This window comes from Magnolia sinica, chromosome 3 (assembly GCF_029962835.1).
Source record: "Magnolia sinica isolate HGM2019 chromosome 3, MsV1, whole genome shotgun sequence".
Classification (NCBI taxonomy): domain Eukaryota; kingdom Viridiplantae; phylum Streptophyta; class Magnoliopsida; order Magnoliales; family Magnoliaceae; genus Magnolia; species Magnolia sinica.
Genome location: NC_080575.1, coordinates 74,224,140 through 74,238,440, shown reverse-complemented (window position 1 = coordinate 74,238,440; position 14,301 = coordinate 74,224,140). Strand labels below are relative to the sequence as shown.

The window sequence follows — 14,301 nt, the reverse complement described above, 5'->3', positions numbered from 1 at the left end:
TTATACGAGCCTTCTATGTGCACATACAGAACCCACTGTTAGAGCCTCTCCATTTTACTATCCCTTTGGGAAGGCGGGAAGCTGTAGTCAATGTGGACATGGTGACCCGTATTATGGGGGAGAACATGGAATAATACATGCAAGGGAGAAGAATCTCGCTAGTGAGCGAGAGAGAAATCATCATACACATTTCCTATGCGGCCAACACTAGCATTGGAGGCGAGAAAATAGCCTCGCTTCGACTAAGATGACGAATGACTTTCGCCTTCTCCACCACATATGCACATATAACTTGTATCCTAAGTGGAGCAAACGCACCGAATGCATAAAGTTTATGGTAGATTTTCTATACAGAGTTAGATAAGGGGAGAAGGTATGCCTGCCTACTCTTGTCCTATCTCAGATAATCAGCACTACACAGTCTACTAGAGAAGACTCCTCACTACCTTTCGGCCGACTTATTTGCAAGATCGCCTGACACTTCAGCTTCAGACTCCATATGGATAACGTCGCCCCAATCCGCATTATTAATGAGAACACGTTCAATAACATGGGCATTGGCCCTAGGCAACGCCAAACCCGACTCGATGAGGAGAGCAATGAAATAGGAGAAGAAAGTGAAGAGGAAGATGGAAGTGAGGATGGAGAAGGTGGTGATGAAGAAGGCAGTGATGAAGAAGGTGGTGATGAAGAAGGCAGTGAGGAAGAAGGAAGTGAGGAAGGAGAGGAGGCTCGGGACTTAGATAGGGGACCTCCTACTACACATGAAGACCACCACAATTGGGCCACCCTGGAAACTCGCATGGCCAGGATTGAAGAGAACCAGGCCGCCCTGAAACAGGAGATCAAGGAGAATCAGGCCTATCTGAAATAGAAATTCAGGAAAATGGATCGCACGTTGAAGACCCTCCAGTGTTGTATGCAGGACAAGGGTGCTCCTCTACCCTCGCCAGGGTCAGAGGACTAGGCGTGTGCTACAGTTGCCTTTTGGTTCTCTCTATTTCTTGCTTTTCTATGTAATAGCCTTATTTGGCTTAGTTTGGTGTTAGAATAATCAGTGTTAAAACTTTTGGTAAACTTAGCTCACATGCATTCTCGCTCATGATTCACGTAATCTCACATCATATGTATCGTGACAATTTTGGTAAAATGAAATGCGTGAAGATTCTTTGATTTGAAATGTGTAGATGTTTGGAAAAGTAAGTAATTATTTTAAATCTTACACATGTTGCACCATATGTTGTATATAGGGAATGCCTCCTAAAAACACTCGGAATATAACACGTCTCACACTTGGCGGATTGATTGACGGGGCACCTCCCCTGAACGATAGCTAGACGGACCCTAGCTTGGGCCCTAATTTTGAGACAATACTGATTCTTAGCCGTACATTGGCCCCACCAATGGACCATTATCTTATGCACACCGGTTCCGGAATGAAACCGTGCGTCTACATCGATGCCATACATTGTAATGACCTTGGAAATTTTTGTGCTTATCTTTCCTTAAGTAGTTATTTTTGGGGTAATTAGCGCTATACTCGATTGCTTGTGAAATTCGCATCAATCACCTTAAATTCGATCTGCATGACTTAAAACCTGTAGATTAGTTAGCGCTATGTTACTCTGAAATCTGGGATCCATCGCTAAATCTAGTTGTTCTGGAGATTTTTTGGAAGCTCTAGATCGGACCTGGACCGCGCGTCGAAAGTCTGATTGCGATGATCTTAGGCTGTTACGGTCACCATGTTGGGCTTGACCATCACCTCGAAAATCAAGTCCATGTGATGTTCTGGGTCGATTTGATTGAGTCTAGAGTGAAGAGTGTGGGAACGGTTAGAAATTTAATAAGCTTTTATGAAATCTGAGTCGTGTCGCTTGCGCGATGATTTTAAGCAATCTGACCGTTGGATTCTGACCAAATTTCACCCTCTGATCAGGGAAGGTGGCCCAGGCATATCCTTATGCATGTGGACCTGATCAAGATTCCGTGACCGTTAAATTGAGTGTGGTCTGCCACGGCTGATCTGAAGATCCTGTCGGTATGAAAACTCAGCCTAACCTAGATCCATAGTCAGTGAGCTTAAGTCTGACCTTTCGTGGTTATAGGCCCACCAGAAGTGCTTCGTTAGATCGCGAGAGTCAGGTTTTAGTTATACCCTAAGTATACCTTGGCCCTGGGGTTATTTTCATCAAAGTTAGGCCTATCTATAGTCCTTAAACCCTAGCTCTCTTTTCCATACGAATTTTCTCTAACCCTAGCTAAGAAGAGAGTGGAAAAGAGAGAGAAAGTGACAGAGAAGTTGGTGAATCATCTTGGATTCTTTTCGGTTCTTCTTCATCCTTGAACCTTCACTTTGAATCGTTATTCTGACGATTCTGAGTTCATCTGTGGGTAAGTTAACCTAACCCTAATCTGTGTTAGAGCTTAGATTAGTCTTGGTGTTGTTGTATCTCATTTCTATTCTTGCTTTAGGGTATTCTATCGCCGTTGACGAAGACAACTCGTCTGAAATCAATTCGGTGTTCTTTTCTGGCTTAAGGTGTGGACTTTAAGTGTATAGGTTATGGTTTTCAAGGCTTTCAATGTTAGTTAATGATTTATTCTTGTTATGGATGAGATTTCATATGCCAAATGTTGTGTTTATGTTGCGTTCCTGATATGCATGTATTATATTGAGATTTGTGTATTCTATGTGTATGTATAAAGTACCGTATACGTATAAAATATGCACTTATGTTTGCCATGATTATTTGTCATGTATGTATGCTAGATGTATGTGCGACAACTCCTTGGTAAAAGGAATTGTCCAAATACTTGTATTTCAGCATATGTCATATATGTTGTTTTGTGTATTCTAAGTGTTTGTAGAAATGTCTGAATGATCTAAGGTGTGATATTTGAACCTAGTTTGGGCATTGGGAAGTAATTTTCAACTCTCCCACTAGTGTGCATGATTTCCTTCTTGCTAGTTACATTCCTTGTTATTTAATTTCAAGCATTACTTATGCTTACATTTATGTTAAGTTGATTTTCTTCAAATGCTTGAGTACCACATGATTTGAGTTGTTGCTCCATTACTGTTCTACATTTAATATGATTATTTGTCGTAGTGTACTGCGTTTGGGACTATGAATAGTCCAGGAAATCGGTAATCTGCCTTAAGGTTGTGGCTGAGATTGCTTTCGCCGCAACGGATGTAATTAGACGAACCCGAGTTGTATTAGAGTTGGCGGCAGTGGTTTGGCCACGCGGAGTGTTTGCGCACTCTATGTCGTTCAACCCAACGTGCGCTCGTGCTAGTCGAGTTCGTCAAGTAACCCGATTGTCCGATGTATGTTCACCATGTATGGATGCTACTGCTTGAATCTAGGGTACCGAACTTACTAATAAAATCCTATTAACCATGGTACCTTGATCCGCTAAGACTCATGAGCCGGACATGGTGGTATGGGACACCGTGGTCGACTTGTCGGCCTACGCTGGGGTGACGAGCCTCCCCATAGTGACCAGTGAGCAACTAAACTCGTGAGTTGATTATGGTGGTATGAGACACTATATTCGTGCTGTCGGCCTGCATTGATTGGTGACGAGCCCTTTGTAGTGACCTCGAGCATGCCTGGATACCACATTGAGGTGATGAGCCTTGGTGTAGTAACGAAGGTATGAAAGGCATGCATTGATTGGTGACGAGCCCTTTGCAACGACCTGAAAACATATGATCGTATGAGATGTCTAGGACTGACGACCCTAGAATGGATCACTGTTTGGATGGTGATATGAGGAAGGTATCTTAGCTTCCCAATCCTGCTGTATGAAAAAGGACTAATAACAACTTAGTAATCATATCCATGCACTCCATTTGCATGTGCTTTATAGATGTGGCGCACTTTGAGGTGGTGTCATGCGTAACGTAAGATGAAGACACTGAGGGTGTACGCGTGAGGGCATGCATCATTCTGCATACATCCTTGCATTAAAAAGAGTACTTAGGATTTATTTAATTATTCTGCATTATCATTACTGCTTGATTGAACTGTTAACATGTTAACCAGTGCCTTATTGTTCCACTGAGTTGATCACTTACTCCCACGTTCTGGGGCGGTGTTAAACACCCACCAGACTCTGTCTTAGGTTCTGATGTTGCAGATGTGGATGCGACTTCTGAGGCGGTGTTAACCAGTGCCTTCTGATGATGAGGCTGCTTTCTCTTTTATGTAGTTTTCAGACGGGTTCTAGTGAGCTTGTTCTGATGCGTGGGCTTCTGGGATTATTTTTAGGATTTAAATGATGTAACTTGATACTTTTAATTTTTTTAAGTAACACTTTCAATACGACCTGGTTGATGAATGTACTTCAGGGATTTACACTTGTACACATATATTTCTATAAGTCTTCCACTTGCTTTCTTCACTTATCCCTAAATTATATCTGTGTCTTGGCTTAATCTATTCCATGTTTTATGCACTAATACAGTCAACATACATCCATTATTAAATATGTTGCATAAGTGATGTTTTGGAACTCGGGAGCTGAGTTATACTCGACCCCCGAATTTCAGGGCGTTACAAGTCGGTATCAGAGCATGATCTGGATTAAACCGGACCTGGGTTATGGTCACACACCGCATGTCATCGCCACTTTAGTGTATTTGGGTGTGGGTCTATCGTACATTTTGTGTTTGTGCTCCGTAGCTTCTATCGACGGAAGTTTCCTGAAAACCTTCGCCGAGATCGAGTTGTGCTCTCTCCTAATCACACACAGCGACCCGAAACCTTTTCTAAATTATCTATTAATGAGTTTAGATGGTTTATCATCTTGTTTTAACCCTTAAACCTTCAAGAAATCTTTATTTTAATCAAATTTCTGCCAGAATGGCCCGATAGGCGTTAAATCATGCAAGGGGTCGATCGGGGCATTTCCTGTGGGGCCCTGGGGGAACCACACATTTCTGACCATGGGGGACCAGGAGGACCTCGCCCAAATGGCAAGGCATCGCCGGTCAGTCCAGAGACCGGCGATGCCATCGCCGGTTCGGCGAGGGCTCACCGATCAGCGGGCCGGGCGGGCTGGGCCGGCGGGGGCCAATGGATTTTCGATCTTGTGTGGCCCACCCCTCCACAGTTTTTTCTTTAAAACCTCTCCTTTAACCTATTTCCTTCACAAACTCCACTCCCAAGCTCTCCTTTTCTTGAAAACCCTCTCCAATCTTCTCCAAATCTTCTCCAAATCTTCTTCTTCCATTTTCGTGCAAACCCCATCACCCTATTTCAAAGCCCTCACTCCCATTGCTGATTTCCCTTTCTTTCCTTCTCATTTGAGCTCTTACATTCCTTTTTGGACTCTCAAGTGTGAGGAAGCTTCACCATCTTCCTATTTCTCTCTTTCTCTCATTTCTCATGGCCCTCTTTGAGTTCATCACGACCATCTTTTCCATTTCTACTCTTCTTTCTTTGATGGGGAAGAAGAGAGCACCCATGGATAAAGCCAGGCCTAGCCGTCCAACTCATGCACGGAGGTCGAGAGGTGCCACCGTGAGCACGTCTGCCACACGTGAATTCCAGACCAAGCGGGACCTCAATCCTCGAGCTTCTATTGGTAGAACCTTGTTGGCGGAGTTATCACATGGAGTTTATGAAGGCTGTAGAGTCCTTTTTGAGGCTCATGTTGATCTGCGGCTGTATGGTGAGTTTCTGTTGTTGGAGCACCTAGAAGGGGCTGGTTGGTGTCCCTTGTTTGAAGGCGAGTATCGCGCGAATGGTAGTACTGTTCGAGCCTTTTATGCCAATATTCTTGATTCTTCACTGGAGCCTCTTGGTCGTCTGGTCGAATGGCAGCCTAATAGGTGTCTTCTGACTACCTACATGACGGACGACTTCCGTTTGCTTCATCACATGTGTACATTCAATGTATATCCAAGGTGGAGTAATCGCAGCGAGTGAACGCGCCTGATGGTGGATTTTCTGTATTAGGTGGGGCAGGAAGCGAAGTTGTGTGTGCCGACGTACATCCTACGCCAGATTATTCTCATCGCTCGTTCGAGTAGGAGGACCTAGTTGCTTCCATTTGGCCGACTCATTTGCAAGCTTGCACATGATTTTGGCTATAGGCTTGGAGCAGAGAAGCCGGTTCCTATTCGTCATATTAATCTGAGGACTCTCAAGCAGATGGAGATCGGTTCTAGTCGACATGCCTCAGATAATGAGGCTGAGTCTGAGAGCGACGTTGAAGAGAGTTATGCTGAAGGTGGTGTTGAGATTGAGGAAGAAACATAGCAGGACGAGGAAGAGGATGAGGCACAGGATTCGAGTGATAGCTCTCCTCCTGTGGCGCCAGATCAGAGCGCAGAGCAGACTACCAGAGATGCCCGTCTTACACGGCTTGAAGAAGGGCAGGCTGTTTTACGCCAGGATATTATTGATCTTCGAGGCCTTGTTAAACATAAGTTTAAGAAGGTGACTCAAACTCTGAAGTCTATCCTGTGTTGCTTGCAGGATAAGGGTGCCCCGCCTCCATCTCCTGATTCCAACGAGTAGCAATCGTCATGGCCGTCCTTTGCTTTGTTTGTTGTTTTCTTTCTATGTGTAGCCATTGTTGGCTTTGTAGTTGGAGTTGTTGTAGTTGTTTGTGGTTATTTGTAGTTGCTGTGGTTGTTTGAAGTGTTAGATGTTGTGGTTCACATGCTTTCCTAGTCGTGATTCATGTAATGCTGCACTACTTGTATTGCGACGATTTTGTTTAATGGAATGCATGTTGATTTCTTAGTCGCACCGCTTTATCATTACGATGTTATTATGGGTATGGATTGGCTCACGAGGATGCGAGCTGAGATTGATTGTGAAGCTAGATCTGTGACGATCCACTGACCTGAGGGCGAGACTGTTACTTTCCCAGTTCAGGTCAGTTACCCTCTTCATATTGATTATTATTCTTCTCTGTTAGAGAGTATGGCTGAATTGGCGTTAGTTAGTACGCCGATAGTTCAAAAATTTAAAGATGTGTTTGAGTCGATTCCTGGATTACCTCCTCAGCGTGAGATTGATTTTGCTATCGATCTTATGCCTGCTGCGGCGCACATTTCATTACCCACCTATCGTATGCCTCCGAGTGAAATGGAGGAGTTGAGTAAGCATATAGATGGTTTGCTGGATTTGGGTTTTATTCGGCCTACTGTGTCTCCTTGGGGAGCACCTGTTTTGTTTGTGAAGAAGAAGGATGGTTCCTTGCGATTGTGTATTGATTATCGCAGGCTGAATTTGGTAACTGTGAAGAATAAGTACCCTTTGCTCAGGATTGATGATCTGTTTGATCAGTTGAAGGGGGCACGGTACTTTTCGAAGGTTGATCTACAGTCAGGGTATCATCAGTTGCGCGTCAAGGATGGAGACGTGCAGAAGACTGCTTTCAGGACTAGCTTCGGTCATTATGAGTTCCTTGTGATGTCGTTCGGTCTTACGAATGCACCGGCCGTGTTCATGGATCTGATGAACAGGGTGTTTCGGCCATTCTTGTTCCAATTCATCATTGTCTTTATCGATGACATTTTGATTTATTCTGCGAGCCGAGAAGAACACGAGGAGCACTTAAGAGCGGTTTTGGATACTCTTATGAAGAATCAGCTTTTCGTGCAGTTCAAGAAGTGTGATTTCTGGAAAGAGTAAGTCAAGTTCCTGGGACATGTGGTGTCCAAGGAAGGGATAGCCGTCGACCTTGCCAAGGTAGCTGCAGTGCGGGACTGGAAGCAGACTGGTTCAGTTACTGAGGTAAGGAGTTTTCTGAGTCTTGGAGGCTATTATCGACGCTTCATTCAAGACTTCTCGAAGATTGCCAGACCGTTGTCGCAGTTAACACGGAAGGATTTGAAGTTTACTTGGAATGAGCAGGCGGAGTTAGCTTTTCAGGAGCTGAAAGACAAGTTGACGTCCGCCACTGTGCTAATATTGCCAGGGCAAGTGGTTAAGTATATTATATATGCTGACGTCTCTCGTGTTGGTCTGGGTTGTGTCCTTTTGCAGAAGGACAGGGTGATTGCTTATGCTTTGCGTTAGTTGAGGAAACACGAAGAGAATTACCCTACGCACGACCTGGAGTTAGCAGCTGTCATATTCGCATTAAAGCTTTGGAGACATTACCTCTATGGTGAGGAGTTCGAGCTCTTTTGCGACTACAAGAGCCTTAAGTATATTTTCACGCAGCGTGATTTGAATATGAGGCAGCACCGATGGATGAAAACATTGAAGGACTTCAAAGTTTGATGTTTCTTACCATCCGGGCAAGGCGAACCTTGTGGCAGATGCGTTGAGTCGCAAGAAGGCTATTGAGTTTGTGGCTCCGCTGATGATAGCAAAGTGGGATATATTGGAGTTCGTGCGTGATTTTGAGCAGAAGCTTATAGTGGTTGGGTTGTATGAGGTTATCGCACACATTCGTGTATAGCCCCTTATCGACGAGAGGATCGTTGCAGCTCAGGCAAATGATGAGCTGTTAGTGAAGATGAGGAAGCGGGTTGGTACAGATGAGAACTCCGACTGGAGTGTTAGTTCTGATGGGGGCTTGCATTTTCGTGGCCGGTTATGTGTTCCTGACATCCCTGACTTGAGACGGGAGGTTCTTGAGTTAGCCCATAGTTCTAAGCTTGCAATGCATCTAGGTAGCACGAAGATGTATCAGGATATGAGGAGATCTTATTGGCGGGACAATATGAAGGTCCAGATTGCTGAATTCGTTTCTCGTTGTCTCACATGCCAGCAGGTCAAGGCAGAGCATCGCTGACCTCCTGGGTTGTTGCAGCCCATGCCCATAGCTGAATAGAAGTGGGACTTCATTTCTATGGATTTTATTTCTGGGTTGCCGAGAACGAGGAAGGGATATGACTCTATTTGGGTGATCGTCGACCGATTAACGAAGTCGGCGCATTTCTTACCGATCAGAGTCACTAACTCTGCAAACGAGTTGGCTAAGTTGTATATCAAGGAGATAGTGCGTCTGCATGGAGTTCCCCTGGAGATTGTGTCTGATAGAGACACACGTATTACATCCATCTTCTGGACTCGTATCCAGGAAGCGATGGGTGTGAAACTGAAGTTCAGCACCGCGTTTCATCCGTAAATAGATGGGCAGACGGAGCGCGTGAATCAGGTCCTGGAAGATATGTTACGAGCTTGTGTTTTGGATTTCAAGGACAGTTGGGATGATTGTCTTCAGTATGCAGAGTTCGCGTATAATAACAGTTTCCAGGCGAGTATCGGCATGGCTCCCTATGAGGCGTTGTATGGTCACCCGTGCAGAGCACCACATTGTTAGGCAAAAATTGGTGAGCGTAGTTTGCTTGGCCCAGAGTTGGTGCAGGTGACTTCAGAGAAGGTTGACATCATTTGACGTCGACTTCTGACAGCGCAAAGCAGGCAGAAGAGTTATGCTGATACGAGGCGTCAACCGCTTGAGTTTGAGGTTGGAGACCATGTGTTTCTGAAGGTCTCTCCTATGAAGGGAGTTCTACGGTTCGGTAAGAAGGGGAAGCTGACGCTGAGATTTATTGGTCCATTTCAAGTTTTGGATCGAGTGGGAGCGGTAGCATATCGCCTTGCTTTGCCCACACCTCTTGCGGGCGTGCATAATGTATTTCATGTTTCTATGCTGAAGAAGTACGTTCCTGATCCTTCGCATATTATCAGTTGGGAGCAAGTGCAGTTGAGTGAGGATGCCACTTATGTACTGCGACTGACGCGTATTCTCGACAGGAAGGAGCAGGTATTGCATAGCAAGGTTATCCCTCTTGTGAAAGTGCTATGGATGCATCATGGTGTGGAAGAAGCTACTTGGGAATCTGAAGCTGAGGTCAGGAAGACTTACCCTCTGATCCTTGAGGAATTTATAAAGGTATGAATTTCGAAGACGAAATTTTCTTTAAGGGGGATAGATTGTAATGACCTTGGAAATTTTTGTGCTTATCTTTCCTTAAGTAGTTGTTTTTGGGGTAATTAGCGTTATACTCGATTGCTTGTGAAATTCGCATCAATCACTTTAAATTCGATCTGCGTGACTTAAAACCTGTAGATTAGTTAGCGCTATGTTACTCTGAAATCTGGGATCCATCACTAAATCCAGTTGTTCTGGAGAATTTTTGGAAGTTTTGGATCGGACATGGACCGCGCGTCGAAAGTTCGATTGCGATGATCTTAGGCTGTTGCGGTCACCATGTTGGGCTTGACCATCACCTTGAAAATCAAGTCCATGTGATGTTCTGGGTCGATTTGATTGAGTCTGGAGTGAAGAGTGTGGGAATGGTTGGAAATTTAATAAGCTTTTATGAAATCTGAGTCGTGTCGCTTGCGCGATGATTTTAAGCAATCTGACCGTTGGATTCTAACCCAATTTCACCCTCTGATCAGGGAAGGTGGTCCAAGCATATCCTTGTGCTTGTGGACCTGATCGAGATTCCGTGACCGTTGAATTGAGTGTGGTTCGCCATGGCTGATCTGAAGATCCTATCGGTACGAAAACTCAGCCTAACGTAGATCCATGGTTAGTGAGCTTAAGTCCGACCTTTCGTGGTTATAGGCCCACCAGAAGTGCTTCGTTGGATCGCGAGAGTCAGGTTTTGGTTATACCCTAAGTATACCTTGGCCCTGGGGTTATTTTCATCAAAGTTAGGCCTATTTATAGTCCTCAAACCCTAGCTCTCTTTTCGATACGAATTTTCTCTAACCCTAGCTAAGAAGAGAGTGGAAAAGAGAGAGAAAGTGAGAGAGAAGTTGGTGAATCATCGTGGATTCTTTCTGGTTCTTCTTCATCCTTGAACTTTCACTTTGAATGGTTATTCTAACGATTCTGAGTTCATCTGTGGGTAAGTTAACCTAACCCTAATCTGTGTTAGAGCTTAGATTAGTCTTGGTGTTGTTGTATCTCATTTCCATTCTTGCTTTAGGGTATTCTATCACCGTTGACGAAGACAACTCGTCTGAAATCAATTCGGTGTTCTTTTCTGGCTTAAGGTGTGGACTTTAAGTGTATAAGTTATGGTTTTCAAGGCTTTTAATGCCAGTTAATGATTTATTCTTGTTATGGATGAGATTTCACATGCCAAATGTTGTGTTTATGTTGCGTTCCTGATATGCATGTATTATATTGAGATTTGTGTATTTTATGTGTATGTATAAAGTACCGTATACGTATAAAATATGCACTTATGTTTGCCATGATTATTTGTCATGTATGTATGCTAGATGTATGTACGACAACTCCTTAGTAAAAGGAATTGTCTAAATACTTGTATTTCAACATATGTCATATATGTTGTTTTGTGTATTCTAAGTGTTTGTAGAAATGCCTGAATGATCTAAGGTGTGATATTTGAACCTAGTTTGGGCATTAGGAAGTGATTTTCAACTCTCCCACTAGTGTGCATGATTTCCTTCTTGCTAGTTACATTCCTTGTTATTTAATTTCAAGCATTACTTATGCTTACATTTATGTTAAGTTGATATTCTTCAAATGCTTGAGTAGCACATGATTTGAGTTGTTGCTCCATTATTGTTCTACATTTAATATGATTATCTGTTGTAGTGTACTGTGTTTGGGACTATGAATAGTCCAGGAAATCGGTAATCTGCCTTAAGGTTGTGGCTGAGATTGCTTTCGCCACAACGGATGTAATTAGACGAACCCGAGCCATATTAGAGTTGACGGCAGTGGTTTGGCCACGCGGAGTGTTTGCGCACTCTATGTCATTCAACCCAATGTGTGCTTGTGCTAGTCGAGTTCGTCAAGTAACCCGATTGTCCGATGTATGTTCACCATGTATGGACGCTACTGCTTGAATCTAGGGTACCGAACTTACTAGTGAAATCCTATTAACCATGGTACCTTGATCCGCTAAGACTCATGAGCTGGACATGGTGGTATGGGACACCGTGGTCGAGTTGTCGGCCTACGCTGGGGTGACGAGCCTCCCCGTAGTGACCAGTGAGCAACCAAACTCGTGAGCCGATTGTGGTGGTATGGGACACTATTCGTGCTGTCGGCCTACATTGATTGGTGACGAGCCCTTTGTAGTGACCTCGAGCATGCCTGGATACCGCATTGAGGTGACGAGCCTTGGTGCAGTAACGAAGGTATGAAAGGCGTGCATTGATTGGTGACGAGCCCTTTGCAACGACCTGAAAACATATGATCGTATGAGATGTCTAGGACTGACGACCCTAGAATGGATCACTGTTTGGATGGATATGAGGAAGGTATCTTAGCTTCTCAATCCTGCTGTATGAAAAAGGACTAATAACAACTTGGTAATCATATCCATGCACCACATTTGCATGTGCTTTGTAGATGTGGCGCACTTTGAGGTGGTGTCATGCGTAACGTAAGATGAAGACGCTGAGGGTGTACGCATCATTCTGCATACATCCTTGCATTAAAAAGAGTACTTAGGATTTATTTAATTGTTCTGCTTTATCATTACTGCTTGATTAAACTGATAACATGTTAACCAGTGCCTTATTGTTCCACTGAGTTGATCACTCACTCCCACATTTTGGGGCGGTGTTAAACACCCACCAGATTCTGTCTTAGGTTCTGATGTTGCAGATGTGGATGCGACTTCTGAGACAGAGCGGGAGATGGATGATGATGAGGTTGCTTTCTCTTATATGCAGTTTTCAGACGGGTTCTAGCGAGCTTGTTCTGATGCGTGGGCTTCTGGGATTATTTTTGGGATTTAAATGATGTAACTTGATACTTGTAATTTTGTTAAGTAACACTTTCAATACGACCTGGTTGGTGAATGTACTTTAGGGATTTACACTTGTACATATATATTTCTATAAGTCTTCCGCTTGCTTTCTTCACTTATCCCTGAATTATATCTGTGTCTTGGCTTAATCTATTCCATGTTTTATATACTAATACAGTCAACATACATCCATCATTAAATATGTTGCATAAGTGATGTTTTGGAACTCGGGAGCTGATTTATGCTCAACCCCCGAATTTCAGGGTGTTACATACATGCCTCAGGCGGCTTCTCCTCCTGATAGGTTGGAGCAGATGATGCTCCTAATGCAACAATAGCCGTAAGTTTTGGTTACCATTGCGGGGGCCATTGCCCAGAACATGAATGCGGCACCGCCTATGCCACCTATGCATCCTATTGTAGTTATGAGCACGGGTGGCTTGTTCAAGCACTTTCAACACCTTTGCCCTCCTACTTTTATGGGGACCCACCGACTCGAGGAGGCAGAGTATTGGTTGGATCGTATATGCAAGATGCTGAAGCCGCTGCACTGTACTAAGGTAGAGCAGGTGGAGCTAGTTACATATATGTTTAGGAAGGAGGCTAGTCTTTGGTGAGACAACATCCTACTAACCGCTCTCCTAGGATACGTTTGGATGTCGGACGCATTTGAAACCCGCTTCCATGGAAGGTATTTCCCCCTCACATACAATAACGAAAAGAAGGGTGAATTTCTCCGCCTTCGACAAGGGGGGATGACAATAGCTGAGTACAAGATTTACTTTACGGAGCTAGCCAGATATGCACCATTGATCCTGGTGGATGAGTTGATGAGGATGCGGTGATTTTCAGAGGGTCTTCGGCCTGACATCTGCACATAGATGTGTTGCGCTAGCATTCCCAACTATGCTGAGCTAGTGAACATGTCCCTATAAGCTGAGCAGGATGGAGACAAGTTGTCATGGACACGTATGCCGATGGGCCCAAGGCCATGACCCGAGCTACCAAATCGACCATTCCTCAGCAAGAGGCCGCGTGCAGATTCGCCTCCCTGGCTAATAACTCCATCGACCCAACCAAGGCGATCAGATCTTTGGTGCACCTACTGTAAGAGGGCGGGCCATACAAACACCTACTGCTTTACCAAGATGAAGGACAACGGCTTTATGCTGCCTCAGAAGATCAACCGCCAGCTGCCATAGGATATTTCAGCTCCACCCCTACGATCCGCACCACCAGCACAACCATTATAAAGACCACCTGTACCTCGAAATAGGCTTCCTTAACGACCTATGGCAGCGCAACCCATTCGTTCTCAACGAGCATGTGTACATGCACTTGCAGTTGAAGCATCTGAGTCAGCAATTGCAGTGAGAGTCCTTCGAAGTCACTGTCCACATTCAAGGTACACCTGTATTTCTATTAATAGACATTGCGTCTACCATTTCAATAATATTGTACTCTACATCAAGCGCTTAGGGCTAAACACTATCCCTATGATTGGGGTGAGAGTCCTTACCGCAACAGGGACCTTCTTCGACGCTACTAAGCTTTGTAAAGGTTGCCCAATA

At 44.3% G+C, this 14,301-nt stretch overlaps 1 protein-coding gene across 1 annotated transcript; it reads left to right on the top strand.

The window, feature by feature from the left end:
- Positions 1 to 499: 499 nt before the first annotated feature.
- On the top strand, positions 500 to 874 carry LOC131238926 (acidic leucine-rich nuclear phosphoprotein 32-related protein 2-like). Its single transcript, XM_058236509.1, has one exon. It carries the CDS (start codon positions 500 to 502, stop codon positions 872 to 874), a length of 375 nt encoding a protein of 124 aa, XP_058092492.1.
- Positions 875 to 14,301: the final 13,427 nt, after the last annotated feature.

Coding starts and splice junctions, on each gene's coding strand:
- LOC131238926 (XM_058236509.1), top strand. CDS start 500: ATGGATAACGTCGCCCCAATCCGCATTATTAATGAGAACACGTTCAAT.